Source organism: Phyllopteryx taeniolatus, chromosome 3 (assembly GCF_024500385.1).
Source record: "Phyllopteryx taeniolatus isolate TA_2022b chromosome 3, UOR_Ptae_1.2, whole genome shotgun sequence".
NCBI classification, from domain to species: Eukaryota; Metazoa; Chordata; class Actinopteri; order Syngnathiformes; family Syngnathidae; genus Phyllopteryx; species Phyllopteryx taeniolatus.
Window position 1 is genome coordinate 7,036,459 of NC_084504.1, and position 18,825 is coordinate 7,055,283.

Sequence of the window (18,825 nt, forward strand, 5' to 3'; positions counted from 1 at the left end):
CCCAAACCTTACCTAAGTTATTCAGATGTTCACTGGCAAACTCAAGGTGGGCCTGTGCATGTATCTTCTTGAGCAGTGGGACCCTATGGGTGCCAGGCACTGCAACATTTCAGTCCATTAGTCAGCTGTCAGTGTTTCCACAGTTACTTTGAAAAAGTAACTTAGTTACTTTACTGATTACTTGATTTCAAAAGTAACTAAGTTAGAAAAAAGTAACTTTTTAGTTACTTTCAGCAGCTGCCAAGTGGCAGGAATATCACTTATCCACAGTACAAAAAAAGCATTAGTTTAACCGTACCCATTACTTGGTAATGTACGCCCCAAGTTACAGAATGATGTCATCAACATGCACCAATAACTTAAATATTAGTGAAGTTGAAACCACATTAAATCAGCAACTTAGTGCAGACTTGACATGCCAACATAGGACAGTAAGTAATTAAACGTAAACAACCACACCATTCTCAGCACACTTCTCTAAAGACTCTTAACTGATACATACATACACATATATATATATAGAGAGAGAGAGAGAGAGAGAGAGAGAGAGAGAGAGAGAGAGAGAGAGAGAGAGGTCCATGAAGGCAACTCTGTGTTTGTGCGCGAGTATACGTAAATGTGAAAGTGAGTGACACACACCATTGCTCCCACCACAGTAATTTTGATGCGAAGACGAGAAAACGTTTTCGCTCCCAGTGACAAGTTTAACCAGCAGTTTAACGAGCAAAGCTGTGGGCGATTGGCGGGGCGAGCACTTACCGCGTGACGTCAGCCGTGCACAACGTGTTAAACCAGCTCACAGTCCGGACTCCAGACGAAGTTGAAAGTATTATAAATATTATTTAAGTTAAGTATTGTAAGTCCTCCTTTGAGTCAGTCCTTACCCTCCATGACCGACTTATGACCGCACACTTCGATAGGAATAATTAACCCACAATGCATTGCGCGTTTAACATGCCAGTAAAACTGTATTCTTAATGTGTAAATAAAAAGTAACAAGAATCAAATACACTTTTTACTGAGGACAATAAGAAAAATAGTGTGGAGTGCATTTCTTTGCACTTTTACGGTACTGCACCGTCACTGTGCATTGTGTAATAAACAATCACTTCCAAATCGCTTTCCACGATTTGTTTTTAAAAAAAAAAAAAAACGCAGTCTCAGTTAAATTCTTCTGCACAGCTTAACTGCTCTTTGTGTGAATTACCAGCTACAAAGTAGCTCTTTGTGAGAGACATTGATTATGCAAAGGTAACTATTTTTGCTTTGAAGAAGTAACTGTAGACTAATTACTTTGCTGAGGAAAGTAATGCGTTACTTTGTTACTCAAAATGGCGTTTTTTTTTTTTTTGGAACCGGCATCACTGTCAGCTGTGTGTTACCAATTGTTCTCTTGGTCACTGAGGTCGAAATTATCATGAACAAGTTCCTACCTATACTTTGAGGCTGCTCCCTTAATTTTCTTATGATCATCCTCACTCCACGAGGCAAGATCTTGCATGGACCAAGGGCAATTACAGGTGTGTGTCTTCCACTTTCAAATAATGGGAGAGGTAGTTATTACCTTCTCACCAAGCCTTTTGCTGATGTAACCCATTTCACCCCTGTGCAGGTCTACAATCTTGCCACTGTCGACATTTGACAGGCCAACGTTGCTATCGAGATTTACTGCCACAACAGCTCAATAGGGTTGAGATCTGGTGACTGTGCTGGCCACTCTATTACAGACATAAACTGCTTCTTCCCTAAATAGCGCTTGCATAATTCGGAGGTGTGCTTTGTGTCACTACCCTGATGGGGGAAATTGGCTCCCTTGAAGCACTGTCCACAGGGTATGGCACAGTGTTACAAAATGGAGTGGTAGCCTTCCTTATTCAAAATATTTTCTACATTGTACAATTCTCCAGCATCAAATCAGCCACAGACCATCTCATTACCTCCACCATGTTTGACAGATGATGTCACCTTGCACTTTTCCAGCAATATTTTTTAATTGATCTGCATCTCACAAATGTGCTTCTTGGTGATCCAAATACTATCAACTTTAGTTAACTAAACTAAAGCATTTTTTTTTCAAACTACCTCTGTCTAATGTTTGAGTTATTTTGACCGTCTTAATCTTTTTTTTATTTGTATTGACCGCTCTGAGATATGGCTTTTTATTTTGAAACATTGCCTTGAAAGCCAGAATCCCCACGTAACCTCTTGACTGTGGATATTGAGACTGGCGTTTTACAGATACAATTTACAGAAGCTGCCATGTGAGGACCTGCACGGCATCTATATCTCAAACCAGAAAGTCTAATGTACTTGTCCTCTAGCTTAGTTGTGCACCAGGGCCACTTCTCTTTCTATTCTGGTTAGAGTTGGTTTGTGCCAACTGTTGAAGGAAACATTCACTTTCTTGGTAATATCTTGCATGAAATAGCCTTCATTTCTCAGAACAACAAGTTGTCTTTTTCTAGCCTTTTTAAGTATAGTCAAACCCATAAATGCTGATGCTCCAGATACTTAACCAGCTTTAAGACCAGTTTTACAGCTTCTCTAATCAGCACAACACCTTTAAGCTGTGCTGACATAATTGCACAAGGGTTTTCTAATCATCAATTAGCCCTTACTAACCAACCCTTGCTAACACAATGTTTCGTTAGAATTCAGGATTGATTGTTGCTGTAAATGGGCCTCTGTATACCTACTGTATGTAGATATTCCATTCATTCCATTCCAAGTCAGCCCCTTCCAAACTGATAGACTGGATTTCTGATTAAATATATGCTGACCTAATTGAAAAAAAAAATTCTTTTCTTTCCAAAATAGATTTCTAAGTGACCATAAACTTTTGAAGTAGTTATATATACTGTATAAAATATCTCTCGAGTGGGTGGGTGAGTGAGTATACCTCTCACATATTTTTACCTATTCTATATTTTTCTTGGGAAAACGCTAACGAGAAAAGTAAGTACACCCCCCAGTGTACTGTATGTGACTCGTTAGTGTTACAAGGTATCAGGTGTGAATAGGGAGCAGGTATGTTAAATTTGGTGTCATCGCTCTAAGTTTCCTGAGGATCTGAAAAAAAAGCAACAACAATTGTTGTTCTGCATAATGGCCTAAATTACCAACTACCTGAAAGTTATCTGCAGCACGCTGGACAAGACCATACAGCAGTTTAACAGTACAGGTTTCTCTCAGAACATGCTACTTCATGGTTAATCAAAGTTCATATGCGAAGCATCAAATCCAGAGGTCTATGGAAAATAGATATATGAGTGCCGGCAGTTTAGCTGCAGAGCTTGAAGGGGTTAGGGGTAAGCCTGTCAGTGCTATGACCATACTGTACACTGCACACAGGATCAAAATGGTCTGCATCACTGTCATTCCATAAGGAAGCCTCTCCTAAAGATGATGCACAAGAAAGCCTGCAAACAGTTTACTGAAGACAAGCAAACTCAGGATTTACTGGATTACTGGAACCATGTCCTGTGGCCAGATGAGACCAAGATAAACTTACTTGGTTCAGATGGTATCAAGCGTGTGGGCAGCAACCAGGTGAAGAGTACGAAGAAAATTGTGTCTTTCCTTCAGTCAAGCTTGGTGGTGGGAGCGTCATGGTCTGGGGCTGCATGATTGCTGCCAGCAAGGGAGATCTACAGTTCATTGAGGGAACCATTAATGCCAGCATGTACAGTGGCATACTGAAGCAGAGCATGCCCCCCTACCTTCAAAAACTGTAAAAAGTATTTCAACATGATAACGATCCCAAACACACCCCGAAGACGACCACTGCCTTGCTCAGAATAGGTCTTGTGTTGGTTCCTGCTTCTGTCTTTTGGCCTATCACACCTCCTTCCGTGCCAAAGTGGGCAGCTGCAGGGTCATCAGCCGAAGTCCGTCACTCAATGGTGTTTTTCCCCTCCGCTTTCTTCCTCCAGAGCCAAGCCAATAGCTTGCCTTCACAGCCTCTTTTCTGGAGCAACTGAACTGCTGCCTTGCTGAAAAGGCCCTTACTTCTGACCTCCACAGGATGAATTTTAGCTTTCCAGCCAGCCTCTTGGCACTCCGCTCCCAGCTCTGAATACTTGAGATGTTGTTGCTCATTGGCTGCTGTCTTGGGGTAGAGTACTGATCTCTTATCACAGACCACAAGAAAATGCCGGGTCAAAGAGTAGTCTCTCTCTGTCTCTCTCGGAAAGACTAGCCGTCTTTTGCCAGCATTTGCCATTCCTTGCCTGGTCTGAGGAATGTAGTTTCCTGTGTTGGTGCGCTGCACATTTTACCTGGGTTGACGAAAGTGGCTAGCGCAGGCCTTACTGTTTCCTGGGTGGTGTTTACTTCCACTCTGCATCTTTCCAGGAGGTCTGTCAGCTTGGCTAGTACTTGGTCCTGGCGCCGCATAAATGGTCCGTGGATCAACACTGCTTTGCATCCTGATAGAACATGCTGGAGGCTAGCCTTGGTGGTACCGCACAGCAGACAGTCAACTTCACTCCCGAACCACACGGGGAGGTTCCAGGGTCATGGGATTGTGTCGTAGAGTGCTCTGATCAGGAAGTCTAATCTGCTCTGTAGTGTCCTCCATTCGTCTGCCCAGCTGGTGCACCCCTGGACGGTAGCTCCCATCGTGTCCAGGCTCCCTGACTGCTCTGGGATGCTCTCTGTTGTGGAGCAGCCCAACCTACGGTAGCACGACCTGTCTGGATTGATCCCATCACCTTTTTATGTTGTAAGATGGAGATGACATTCTTCACTTCAGCAGACTTGTAGATTGGAACTTTCACACTTCTTATCAAATTGTCAGCAGAGTCCTTCATCTCCACTACAAGGCACGCCTTTTCCTGTTTTTACCCAAGACTGATGAATTTCAAAGGGAGCTCGAGCATGTTCCATCCTGCCTCTGAGAAGCAGTGGGGCATGCCCATCCAGTTCCTGATGTAACTGTTGGCTAGCCTGTCCTTCCTGCTGACCTCTGACATGGGGACCTCGCACATCACACACTGTGTACCAGTGTGTGATGTGCCACAATAGCACCACACCATTTCTTCCCTGGATTTAGGAAATCTTTGCCAGCCCCTCAGGAAGTTGTTGTCTAGCCTGGTTTGCCGTTCGTCTATCGTCTATAAAGCATTTCTCTCGACCTAAACCCTATTGAAATCTGTGGGGCAATCCTCAAACAGAAGGTGGGGAGTACAAGGTGTCTAAAATCCACCAGTGCTGCTGATGTCAAGGGTTAAGGCAGTGCTGGTTATAATAGTGACCACAAAAAATATTGACACTTTGGGCAAATTTTGACATTTTCATTTAGGCTGTCCTCAGTTTTGCTGCCAGCGGTTTAGAGCCATACATATACAATGTATATCCTCTTTATGTGCAGGCATCCTAGCACATGAACACTATCCCATGTACATGTGAGCTTGAGTGCAGCTTGTGTTTAGTTTTGACAGGGTGATCCCATTGATCCCTGCTGCCTACTGGGTGTGAAGGACACTGATGTGACAGCACTAATTACTGAGGCAGTGAGCCACCACTGCAAACATTTCCAACTGCAGCTCAACTTGGCTGTGTGAGGCTAATATTACCACCTTACAACTCACATCCCATCCCTCTGGGATATCCACAATAGAAAGAGCACTGTGCCAAGTCAATGTAACTTAAATAATACAACTGCAATTCTTTAAGAGCATGCCTAAATAGCAACTTTTGGAAAGAGTAAAGACATGTTAAGAATGCTAACTCACTTTTTTTCACGCATTTAAAGAATGACTTAAAGAGCAAGACAGTTGCATGGATATAAATTAATTGCAGAAGAGGAAAGGGTTCTATTAAGGTACAAAAAAATTTAATTGATATTGAACAAATATATCTTTATTTGGGTTGTTGATAGGTGATCAGTTTGATTAGTTGGATAAATATAAGCGCTAATTTCCCTTCTCTACAATGCACTGCAAGTCTATTCAAACTATTGACTTAATCAGCTAAAATTTAAGTTTGATGCCCATGACATCTACCTTCAGCTAATTTGCAGTCTCAGTCCCTTGTCAGGAGTTTAGAATACAATTAAGAATGTTCGTAATACAATACACATACAATTAATAAAAATAGCATGAATTACTAAATACAGTGATGCAATTTAGACAGTAGTTTTTAACTATAGACAAAACGCAATGGAGAGGAACACACAACATTTCAGCAGGGATGGCGCTACACCTAGGCGAAGGGGGTACTTATAGCCCCATCAGAAATACTTGCACCCCCAGTTAACCCACTTCAGCATTTTATTTTATACTATAATAATAATACAGTTTATGTATTTAAATAAAAAAAGCATTTGGAAAAAATATCACAAGTAGCCAATCTGTGCAAATCCAATCCCCCGTTACTTGTTTGTGCCACGCCTGTACCACGTGTTAGGGGCGGAGGAGTCTTTTCATTTACTCACGCATTAGGTTAAGGCTTGCCAGCCTGCAGTCTGTTGTAGCAATGGATTGTTTTTGTGATCAAGAAAAAAAAAAGACTGTAAAGCCTGCTGTCAGAAAATTAAAACCCAGGCTCCCAGGTGGACAAAAAGGAAGAAGAAGATTTTAAAAAATGAGCCAGGTCCAGAGGGAGCACCAGAGCACCCCATCGCTATTAGGTGCTCTACAGCCCCCGCTTGCTACACTGCTGACACAGACACATGTGACTGCCTGTCTGATTTAAGCCAGTCACCTGTTGATGAAACAAGGTGGCCTCTTCTTCTGCATTATCCAGCCACAAAAGTTTCACAGCAGATGGTATGATGATTACAAATGGCTGGAATATTCTCTAAAAAGTAACTGAAGTCATGAAAACCTGTTATTTTCTCAGTCACCACCCCCCCACCCCAGAAAAAAATCCTGGTGCCGTGCCTGCATTTCAGCAACCCTTTACAAATACTGTATAGCATTTACTGTTGCGGGCTTACTTGGTTTTGTGTTGCGGTAAGATTAACTAACATTAGCTCGAAGTAGGCAGCACGGCAGCCGACTGGTTAGCACATCTGCACCACAGTTCTGAGGTCCCGGGTTCAGATCTGGCCTCCACTGTGTGGCGTTTGCATGTTCTCCCCATGCTTGCGTGGATTTTCTCTGGGTACTCTGGTTTCCTCCCACATAGCAAAAAACATGCATGGTAGGTTAATTGAAAACTCTAAATTGCCTGTAGGTGTGAATGTGAGTGTGAATGGTTCCTTGTCTATATGTGCCCTGCAATTGGCTGGGAGCCTCTCGCCAGAGGTGAGCTGAGATGGGTGCTACTACACCCACGACCCCAGCGAGGATAGGCGGTACAGAAAGGGATGGATGGATAACTCAAAGCATTGACGAACTTCAGCTGACGTTAATGCCCGTTTGTGGTCATCATTTCCTGATAGATCTGAATGGCTCTCATCAGGTGGATGCTGATAACTTCGAGCTCGTGGTGTATATCAACAAAACATATTCTTGCATGTTAGCAAGATATAGACCCATCTCAAATCTCCCTTTCATAGCCAAGATTGTTGAGAAAGTTATTTTTAATCAACTAAGCAATTTCTTGAACTTAAATTGACTTTTTGACAAATTTCAATCAGGGTTCCGAACTCATCACAGTACAGAATCTGCTCTTAACAAAGTGCTAAATGATATGAGGTTGAAGACTGACTCGGGAAAGGTGTCAATTCTGGTCTTGTTGAATCTCAGTGCGGCTTTTGATACGGTAGATCATAATATACTGCTGAACAGGTTGGAAATGTGGGTAGGACTAAATGGAACAGTCCTTAAATGGTTCAGGTCCTACCTGGAGGAAAGGAGTTATTTTGTAACCATTGGAAGTGTTCAATCTCATCGAATGGCAATGACCTATGGGGTCCCTCAAGGGTCAGTTCTTGGAACCCTCCTGTTCAGCCTGTATATGCTACCCTTGGGTCAAATTCTTCAGAACTTTAATTTTTACTATCCTAGCTATGCAGGTGACACACAGTTATATCTAGCAGTGTCTCCAGATGACTACCGTTCAATTAAGGTGTTGTGTCACTGTCTAAAACATCTGGATGAGTCCAAAATTTCTTCAATTAAACCACAACAAAACTGAGATAATTGTTTTTGGCAATAAAGAAAAGAGAATTGCTGTTAGTAAATACCTGGAGTCACTTGCTTTAAAAACCAAGTCCGAAACCTTGGTGTTCTGTTAGATTCCGACCTGACTTACAACAGTCACATCAAATCAATTACTAAAACTGCCTTCTACCATCTGAAGAACATATCCAGAGTGAATGCTTGCACGTGTCAAGCAGACCAGGAGAAGCTCATCCATGCTTTTATCTCAAGTAGACTTGACTAATGTAATGGTCTTCTGACTGGACTCCCTAAAAAGATAAACAGCTGCAGCTCATTCAGAATGGCGCAGCTGGGGTTCTGACCAGAACAAAGAGGTCAGAGCATATTACTCCAATTCGAAAGTCTTTACACTGGCTCCCAGTCAGCTTTAGAATCGTTTTTAAAGTTCTGCTACTGGTCTATAAATCACTAAACGGTTTAGGTCCCGAATACATGAATGAAATGCTAATGGAATATAAACCCAGTAGGGTTCTGAGATCGCCAGACTCAGGTCAAATAGTGGAGCACAGAGTCCAAAGCAAACATGGTGAAGCAGCAATTCACTATTATGCTGCACACAAATGGAGTAAGTTGCCAACAGAAGTGACGTCAGCCCCAAGTGTACTTGTTTTTAAGTCCAGGTTAAAAACTCTTCTCATGCTTTTTAAACCATTTCCACTTGTAAATGATATTTCTTTTACTGTATGCTGTTTTAATTGTATTTTTATTTGTTTTGAATGTTTGTGTCAGCGCTATATCACAATTCTAATAATTATAGTACAATACTGTGTAATCTTGTTTTGGAGGGTGGGGCCCAGCCTCAATGTTACAGCGCCACCCCCAGAACTGCCACTGCTTCGCATCTGCATGTGGCATTCAGCAAATATCATATCAATCAGTCAATGTAGTTAACCTCTGCTCAGTAGAAACATGGTGGCCTGAAACTCTGCTGGTTCCATTCAATGCGAGAGTTTGAGTTTCGTGCTTTAAGTTACCCTCACATTAGTTTCAATCATGCAAATTTCCATTGACTTAGCCCCGCTTTTAATTATTTTCCCATTGATCTACTGTATAAACCAACATGCGGGTCAGTGCACAAGATCCACTACTCCTGTTACTCTTATTTGGCTCACATAGAATCATAGCAATGACACATACGTGCAACACATTGACCTGTGTGTTTACAGGCCTACTCACACACGAATAACAATTAACAACAAGTTAAATAACAACAAGCAGACACCATCGCGATCAAAAACACAAACCACGTTGGCAGTAATTCTGATTTTCCATTTTATTAACTTTACTTCATTCATAATATGTTTCTATTACAGACTGAAAAAACAAAAACAAGAATTTTGCTTGTTAGGCTTTAAATGGAAAATATACAAAAAGTCAATGTGTACAATGTTTGTACCTTACAACACGAAGCAACGTAAGTGCCAAAACCTTTCGACTTGATTGAATCTACATAAAGCAATTACCACTGAAAATATGAAATAAAAATAAACAACAATAAACAAATAATTTTTAACCATATTGTGGGCTTTACTCTTAACTCTGTCACACTCTTTGTCTAAATTACTAGGATGGAGCACGGAGACAGAGGGATGGGTGTCTCACAGCTACGCTATGAGGACCAGGAAGGTGAGCGTGATATTTTCGAAAACGGCCTCTGAGAATAAAAAAAGGAAGTTTCTTAATAATTTATGCAGTTGATCATTGTAAATAGGCTCGAAATGAACAGGCAAACTGTCATATGTGTTTACTCTACATACTGTATCGTTATGATTGGCAAGTTTTTGTTTTGGAGCGTGTCACTAACAGCTTTGCTATTGCATACAGTATACAGTAATGTGTAATTAGTTTTAATTGGCAGCACATGATCCAACACACGCTTGCCAAATGATTAATTACAAAACATTGCAGGGTTGTTGTTTTTTGTTGACATCTGCGCAAAGAGAAATATGATGCGGCTGTTATTAATAAACATGAATAGAATAAACTGTGCTGTATAATGAAAATGCTCTACTGAGTAAAAAGTGGAATGCAAAATGTCATCTGCCAATGTCACTGTGAAAGTCAACTGCTGATGTTGATTGTGATAGGCAGTGGTGACTTTGATTTATGTCCATTGTAAAGTATTTTACATGTAATGCAGTGCAGTGATTCAATCACAGTCAACAGCCTGGTGTAGGCTACTTTTATTTTATTATTTTTTTTTTTTTTGATAGTATTGAGGAACAACAGAGTAAATGTTCGGATCAAGGTAGTTCATTTAATTTTGTTTTGTTTTCTTTCTTAAGAATTCATTTAGACATTTTTACATGGTTTTATGACCGAATGATTCAACTTTATACAGTACAGTATTGATTTAAAAAAAAACAATTTGGCACCCCATTTCCGGTACCTCTATTTAAGTGTTTGCTTGACATTTTTTTGTTTATTTTACTTAATACCCTATTTTTGTACATTTGAAGTTATTTTCATAATGTATGTTTACACTAAAGTGATTTTATTTGTGTTGCACTGTTGTTCTAGCTTGACAAATTATTTTTGCACATTGTTGTTACAGTTTTTTTTAAGCAAAAATAATCAACTAGATGACACTTTTACAGTAAATTTATAGTATACTGGTTTATTTCTGTTACTTTTAGGAGGCCTAGATGATGTATCCTGCTTGTGGTGCTTTATCTCTTGGGAAGTTGTGTAAATCAACCACAGTTGGAGCTGGTAGTATAATTGATTTAAGTTTTAAATTCTTAAAGTCATTATAACCCCTCAAGGGGAAATTCAACAATGACTGCCCAATAATCAATATTGTTGAAAGAAATACAGGGCAACATAATAAAATTTTGCCTCGGCCCCATAAAGGCGTGGGCCGACTCTGGTAATTTCCTTAGTGTGTATGTTTGCTACGTAGGTGGTTGACGTTATTTTTAAAAGTGCTTCTGATGTTGTGCATATTAATGTATCTTTATATCATCATTGCCAGAAGATCATCAGTCCATCTACATTGGCGTACCAGTTCCTCGAGGATATCGGCGCAAGCGGAGGCGAAGGCGTTCTAGTCATGACAACAGCAATACGGACAGAGACAGACGCTACAGCCATCACAGACACCACGAGCCTGACCACTACAGAGACGTAGACGTGGAGGAAGGACTCATGGATTTGCATGACCAGAGTCTCCAAGACATAAACCGCACAAGTAAGTTAGTGGGCAGAGAGTCTATAGGATCACTGTCAATAAGGTTAGACCTTGAATCATTTTGGTGGGTGCAGGTTCCACTTTCAGCTGCAGTTCTTGACTACTAGCAAAACAATCAGCACGACTCATTTTTTAATGGCCTACTTTTCCTCCTTTCTCCATTACACAAGCAGCCTAATGCCTCATTTGCATTGTTAAGTTTTAGTAAATGATGATTTTGTGAGCAATTTCTAATTATTAACTTTGAAAGTGCAATTTGGCCATACATTGAAACCATCTGAATGAAAGCAAAAATATAATATACTGCATATTATTAGGCTTGTTCCAGTTTTTCTGTAGTCCTTTGTCATTGTCTTTACTATTTCAGAAAAAAACATAAGTAAAGAATAAAGAATAAGCCCTGGGTTGCTATCATCAGAGCATGTCAATATTATTGATCACTGATGACATTAGAGGACAACACGTGGACCGTAATTACATCCACCTATAGGTTCACATATAGCTTGTTACCCAACAGTACCAGTGGTGAATTCATGTTGGCTTTCATCCTTACATACAGTACAACACTGATTGGATTGCCCTGTACGTTGATGGCTGAATATCCATCAATATGTAATGTGAGACCCACAGCCACATGTGCTTCAGTTCTTTAGTCATCGCTATTTGTGCAGGAGATTCAACACTGGCCATGAATGTTAAATGTTAAAAGAAAAAAAAAAAGAATTACCACAATTTCTCACATATAGTAAATATTTTTTTCCATAAAAAAACAAACAAAAATTCAATAGACAACAAAGTGTGTTATACATTGGTATAAGGAAGGGAAAAAAATGTTTCACATTGTATAAACTTATAACAGTACCTAGGAGTTGTGAAAAAGGTGTACTGTAATCTCTTGTGTATAATGTGCATTCTTTTTCCCCCAAAAATGTCAAACGTTAATAGTGCACATTATACATAGGTATAGGAGAAAATGAAAAAGACTTTCACATTTTATAAATGTATTCCGCCATCTAGAGGTTATGAAAAAGCTGTACACTTTCATTCCAATATCCCACCGCCCCCTAGAGGTTATGAAAAAGTTCTACACTTTCATTCTAGTATGCCACCGAGAGGTTATGGAAAAGGTGTAACCTACACTTTCATTCCAATATGACAGGGGTGCATATGACTGCATATATGTACAACTGTGCTCATAAGTTTACACACCCAGGCAGAATTTGTGAAATATTGTTGTTTTTTTAAATACGATTGATGATTGAACAACAACCATGATTAATTTCTCTATGGTTATGTTTTGTATAATGATAATGCTTTTCTGAAATGCTTGACAGTTTAATTGGAATCCCATCCATCCATTTTCTGAGCCGCTTCTCCTCACTAGGGTCACGGGCGTGCTGGAGCCTATCCCAGGTATCATCGGGCAGGAGGTGGGGTACACCCTGAACTGGTCGCCAGCCAATCGCAGGGAACATACAAACAAACAACCATTCGCACTCACATTCATACCTACGGGCAATTTAGAGTTGTCAATTCACCTACCATGTTTTTGGGATGTGGGAAGAAGAAAGCCTGGAGAAAACCCACGCAGGCACGGGGAGAACATGCCTGCGTGATTGAACACTGGTCCTCAGAACTGTGAAAGTATTATGTGTTCAAATAAAGTGCTTAACTTCAGAATAATTATTTGTAAAAACTAACAAAATACAAAAAACACTTCGTTTTGATCATATGAGTAGAAGTAAAATCATGCATTGTAAAAATGCATTATACATACTGTAGGTTGAAGGGTTTTCCAGAATTTTTAGGTCAACTTTGGGGGTGCATATTATACATGGGTGCGCATTATACACGTGAAATTACGGTACTTTTATTCCAATATGATATGTAATGTCTAATGTTACAAATGTACATACTGCATAATACGGTAAACTTTTGCTGCTAACCGAGAATTATGACGGCCTCCCGGGCACTGCCATTTTGATATCTTTAAATGGTCCGCTTTAAATGGTCCGGAGTGTCATAGAGCGCACTCTGAATGCATTCTCGAACGCACCCCATATAATACCTGTGGTTGCATCCATTTTAGGGCGTATAATTCAGCATCTTTACTAGACGTCAGATTTATTTCTTGTCCCGCCACATCTCCCAAATTAAAAAATGTCAAGGAAAAGGACAGGTTAATCTGTTGCTTTTAAGAAGAACGTGATCACTACCTGGTAAGACAATAGCCTATTTTCAACCGTACTGTTAAAATGTTATATTTACTGTATCACTAAGAAGAACGTGATCACTACCTGGTAAGACAATAGCCTATTTTCAACCGTACTGTTAAAATGTTATATTTACTGTATCACTAAGCATTGATTTGAGTCAATCACTGTCTTTGTTCGTTGCTAAAATGACAACATGAGTCAAAATGGTTATGGAATGTTCGTTTAAAAAATAAGAAGTTCTTAGCGCTTGCAAACATAGCAGAATATTTCTTTTAAAAACCTAATAAAATATGGATAATAATATTTTTGGCATAGATAGCTTCAAATCAATGGTGCGTGTTATACATAGGTAGAAGAGTTTTCCTGATTTTGGGGGTTGATTTTCAGGGTGTGTATTATACTCGAGAGTGTATTTATACACCAGAAATTACGGTAACGTCTGCTGATGGATACGAGTTTTCCAGATTCAAGAGTGATGAAAAGCCATTTTGATTTCTGTCCTGTTTGCCTAATTCATAATTAAAGTATGGGGAAGTAACAAAAGAGGTTTAAAACCAAATTATTATTTAGATATTATCATGTCACTGATAGTGTAGTGACTGACTGTGAGCGTTAATGTGTGAGTTCACTGTGATTGACTGGCGACCGATCCAAGCTGTAGTCCTCCTTTTTCCCGAAGTCAGCTGGGATAAGCACCAGCTCCCATGAACAGGGTAAACAGTATACTTATTGAAAATGTCAGGATGGATGGCACATTATGCTTAGATCTCATGTAACAGCATGAATGGCAGTATTAAATTTTTTGGAATTAGTGCTCTAAAAAAAACAAAGAAAAAGCATGCATGTCTAGAATGAATCCTTTGATGGTTGGTCAACTGAGGTTCTATGAGGTACACTAAGGTCTAGTGCAATATGCTGAAATATGTGGGACCTTTAGAGATTGAGCTGTATTGTCAGTATCTAAAGAAGACAGAGTCATTCAAGTGCCTTCAACATCTCAAAATATCAGTGAAGCCTACTAATTTGTTTTTTCCTGAACTATCTTGGTTTCCATTAAGTGTCGCCAGCAGCTGAGCGGCTTCGCTACATCCTGACTGAGGATGATGACATGCCTACGCCCACACTCTTCACCGAAATGGACACTCTACAGCGTGAAGGGGATGAACTGGAGTGGAAGGAGTCTGCAAGGTGACTGCTCAGACTCACTAATACTGCATACTGATCGTGTCCTTGAAGATTAGGGTTGGGCATCGTTTGAATTTGAACAATTCTGGTTCCAATACCGGTTCCCTCATTTCAATTCCGATTGTTTTTTTCGGACAAGGTCAAAAAGGTTTGTTATTTTGACTTTTGGGCAGCAGCAACTTGCTACGCTAACGTAGCATTGCAGCATACATTGTGTCTCACTTTCCAGGCATAAGTAATCGATTTACACTCTATCCAAACGTTAAACGAGTATAAAAGTTTGGTTATTCTTGATTTTGCTGGTCATGGACTGAGGGGGGATGTCATGATTTTTCTCCCAGCTAGGCAGTTACTTTTTGCTATAAAGTTAACACAACCTCAAAAGTTTTCATTGCATGATAGATACAACAAGTACCTTGTGTGCGAGCGAATTTCGCATTTATCACACCACCGCTGACCACAAAGTCTGTGCTACATGTGATTGACAATCATGGCGGACAGAGTGAAACAGTCAAATCTGTGGTTCCATTTCAAAATCACAGATAAGGTGACAATGCACGTTGCCACAAGCGCAATCAATCATTTAAATGTAAGTTACAATGCTTGTACTCAAGAAACCTTAACATTTGGCAAAAGTGCAGCACATTCAAGTGGAGAAATGCAGCATTTTCGACTGGCCAACCACTAGACCTGCTGGAAGAGAAGCAGTTCCATTAGTTATACACCACTGGTTTCCTCTGCACTAAATAATTGTTTATATAATGTTTGATATAAGTCACTGATGGTGTAGTGGTACACTCGCCTGACTTTGGTGCGGGCAGCGTGGGTTCAGTTCCCACTCAGTGACGGTGTGAATGTGAGTGCGAATGGTTGTCCGTGTCTATATGTGCCCTGCGACTGATTGGCGACCAGTTCAGGGTGTAGTCCGCCTTTCGCCCGAAGTCAGCTGGGATAGGCTCCAGCGTCCCGCGACCCTAACCAGGATAAGCGGTGTTGAAATGGATGGATGGATGTTTGATATATACAAAGTGATTTGTTCAAGACATTTCTTTTTATGTAAATAAACAATAAATAACATGACATTGTTGTTGCAAGACAAGTTAATTTATTAAAACATGAAAATAAAGCAGTGTAATTCTGATGCAGCATTTGTTTTAGGTTTTTAAAAAAAAAAGATACTGATAATAATATCGTTAAAGTACCGGACCAATAAACAATATCATTAATAGTAGTAGTATCGTTAAAATCTTAACCATACTCATCCCTAGTGCTTAGTAGAACTTTTATTAAAATTACTGGCCAAAATATCATGTCGAGAAATTTCTACACAAATCCCAGCAATTGCTATACAAAAATAATATTGTATAGCAAATATTATATCTATAAAAACGTTTTGAGTATTTTGGAGCCTTGTTTAAATAAGGGGTGTCCATTTTCTAGCATATCATTTGCCTGCATTGTACTACAGTACTTACTTGTTACACTGGGTGGAAAGGCAGGAGAAGACAAGTTAGTTCTCATCTTCCACTTCCTTGTTTTCAACCAATCACACGTCATTCAGTATTGCGATTGGTCCCCGAAAAATCCTGAAAAATCATTGCCGTTTTGGTTAATTTGATGTGTTGTTTTAACTCTACAGTATATATAAAAATAAATACAGCTTCACATATCTTTAACTACACTGATGGATTGGTCTATTGTGTTCGAGATGTGTGTGGCCCTTAATTGCCTGCTTTGATTTTTTTTTTTTTGCATGTGGCCTTGGAACAAAAGCAGGACATTGGAACATTGCTGGTTTAAAAGAAGAAGATAAGCAGCTATTTGTGGATTAAATCATTTGAACTTCTCTATGAATTGTAATTTTTTAAAATTATTATTAAGAAGTATTAACAACATTGCTATGAACATGAATAGATCTGTTTTCTTTTCACAGGAGTACAGGTTTGAAAACCTCGTGAAAATATATTTACACATAAGTGTCTCATGCTGCTGGTACTTAAAACATGTTACTGAGCTAGTGAGCTCCCACTGATGGGCTAACCTAGTGTATATTGATATCAGACAAAAGTAGAACAACTTGGCAAACCAGTCCATAATAGCAGCAGGTTCAATATAAACTCAAAAACAGTTTGTTTGTTTTTTAAAATATGATTACCATATCTGCCTTTTGAACTGTGAGTTTTGTAGATAAGAGTGTCTCCTGTACTCCCTTGGTATAGAAAATGCATATACTAATGTTAGCTGGTTATTTGCATTTGTACGTTGACCAACCTTAGAAGTCATCGTTTAACTTGTTAGCTGCCCCAATGTTGTCATTAGATGTATTTTATTGCTTCACTCACATAATTGACTTCGCTGAAGTGCACTGTAGGATGAGGCTAAGAGCAGGAGCAGGCACATCAAAGGTGACGCCCCGTTACGTCGACACATTGTGAAATCTCCTTTGCACAATATAATCTTATTGCAAATGTTGTACTGAGGTGACTGGTCATTTTTTTGGAACAAATTTAAGAAGCACTTTTGAACGCCGCCATGCACATCTTCTTCATTGGTTTTCAGCAACTTTTTGGGTGTGTGTCACTTCTTCGTTGGTTCCTCGTGCGGACTGTAGGCATCGAAACTAATAACCAATTTTTATATATATATATATATATATATATATATATATATATATATATATATATATATAAACAACCATTTACATTCATTCACACGGCCAATTTAGAGGCTTAAATGGACAATAGGCAGTTTTCAAACTGTTAGCAATAGTTGAATGTAGCCTCATTCAGTCCCCTGGCCACAGCAGGGTGTTCAAAATAGAACCAGTGTTCAAAATAGAACCAGGAAGAGACCAGTTTGTTGTGCTCTGTTGACCCTCGACCGCAAGTGTGCAATGTTACGTGAAATTTTTCCAGTTTGTTTCAACTTACTTGACAACTCGGTGAGAACGGTGACATGACATATACGGTGCTTTTCCAAGCTCCGCCTTACAGCCGTCTGTGAATAGGACACACACCACCGTTATATATTTATACTCTTGATTTGAAGTAGAGAGAGCTCTCCAAATTTCTTCTTGTGCCCTGTGATTGGCTGGCGACCAGTTCAGGGTGTACCCTGCCTCTCGCCCGAAGATAGCTGGGCTAGGCTCCAGCACGCCCGCGACCCATGTACGGATAAGCGGAACGGAAGATGAATGAATGAATAAATGAATGAATGACTGCTGATGCCAACCGAAGTTGAATAATCCAGCCAATAAACTATAATAGTCTCCTTTCCGAGAGGCTGTGGTGCATCCCCGCGAGTCTCCGTGTGTGCCTTCTGTCGGCACCGCCTGCTGTGTCTTACTGTGTTCAACATTTTGTGATGCATTCTGTGTTTTTGCTGTTTGCTTTTAGGTGGGTGAAGTTTGAGGAGAAAGTAGAGGAGGGAGGTGAGAGGTGGAGCAAACCGCACGTGTCCACGTTGTCCTTGCACAGTCTGTTTGAGCTCAGGACGTGTCTTCAGACAGGAACAATTCTTTTGGACCTGGACGGCTATTCTTTGCCTCAAATAGTTGGTGAGCTTTTCAGCACTCGCATGGCATCAGTCGAACAGCATTGCGTTTAACATTGCCTCTGATTTATAAGATAACATGTAACACAATTAACAATATAAAATAGAACCATTTCTTCATTTCATTACGATATCATTATTGCTCCAAAAAAAAAAAACATGCGAGTAACTTGCTATTGTGACATCTAAAGGGATAAACCAAAATTAACAATAACCTGACCTCTCTTTCTTCCATTTTCCCTCTTTTTTTTCTTCATTGTGTTGTGGACAGTTTTGTTCATTTTGACATGTTTCCAGAGTTTTCTGGGGTCACATCAATAAATTTACCCCGACCCCAACAGAGAGCGAGCAGTATACCAATCAGCCAGAGGAGCGAGTATTTGATATTTTCATTTGTATCAATATTAATTTGGCATTTCTTTAAATTTTAATCAATATTATCTATGTTTGCCATGGTAAAAGTTAGTTGTCAAGTTATTGCAAATATGTGCAGCTTTAGGCACTTGAAACAGATTGATTCAGCGACACAAGATTTTATATGGATTTTACTCAATGATCAAGCAACATTTTC

At 39.8% G+C, this 18,825-nt stretch overlaps 1 protein-coding gene and 1 long non-coding RNA gene across 5 annotated transcripts in view; one reads left to right on the forward strand and one right to left on the reverse strand.

The window, feature by feature from the left end:
• LOC133474749 (uncharacterized) overlaps positions 1–902 on the reverse strand; it is a 30,197-nt gene extending 29,295 nt beyond the window's left edge. Inside the window, exon 1 of the long non-coding RNA XR_009787606.1 lies at positions 760–902. This is a non-coding gene — a long non-coding RNA (uncharacterized LOC133474749). The remainder of the gene's footprint in view (positions 1–759) is intronic.
• Positions 903–1,152: 250 nt separating this feature from the next.
• slc4a5a (solute carrier family 4 member 5a) overlaps positions 1,153–18,825 on the forward strand; it is a 57,544-nt gene continuing 39,871 nt past the window's right edge. For 2 of the 4 annotated variants that reach the window (XM_061766719.1, XM_061766720.1), the window contains exons 1-5: positions 1,153–1,251; positions 9,679–9,737; positions 11,086–11,301; positions 14,576–14,705; positions 18,098–18,258. In XM_061766719.1, coding sequence (XP_061622703.1) covers positions 1,244–1,251; positions 9,679–9,737; positions 11,086–11,301; positions 14,576–14,705; positions 18,098–18,258 — 574 coding nt within the window. In that variant the 5' untranslated portion in view covers positions 1,153–1,243. The remainder of the gene's footprint in view (positions 1,252–9,678; positions 9,738–11,085; positions 11,302–14,575; positions 14,706–18,097; positions 18,259–18,825) is intronic. The other 2 variants (XM_061766722.1, XM_061766721.1) reach the window with 1 other exon arrangement.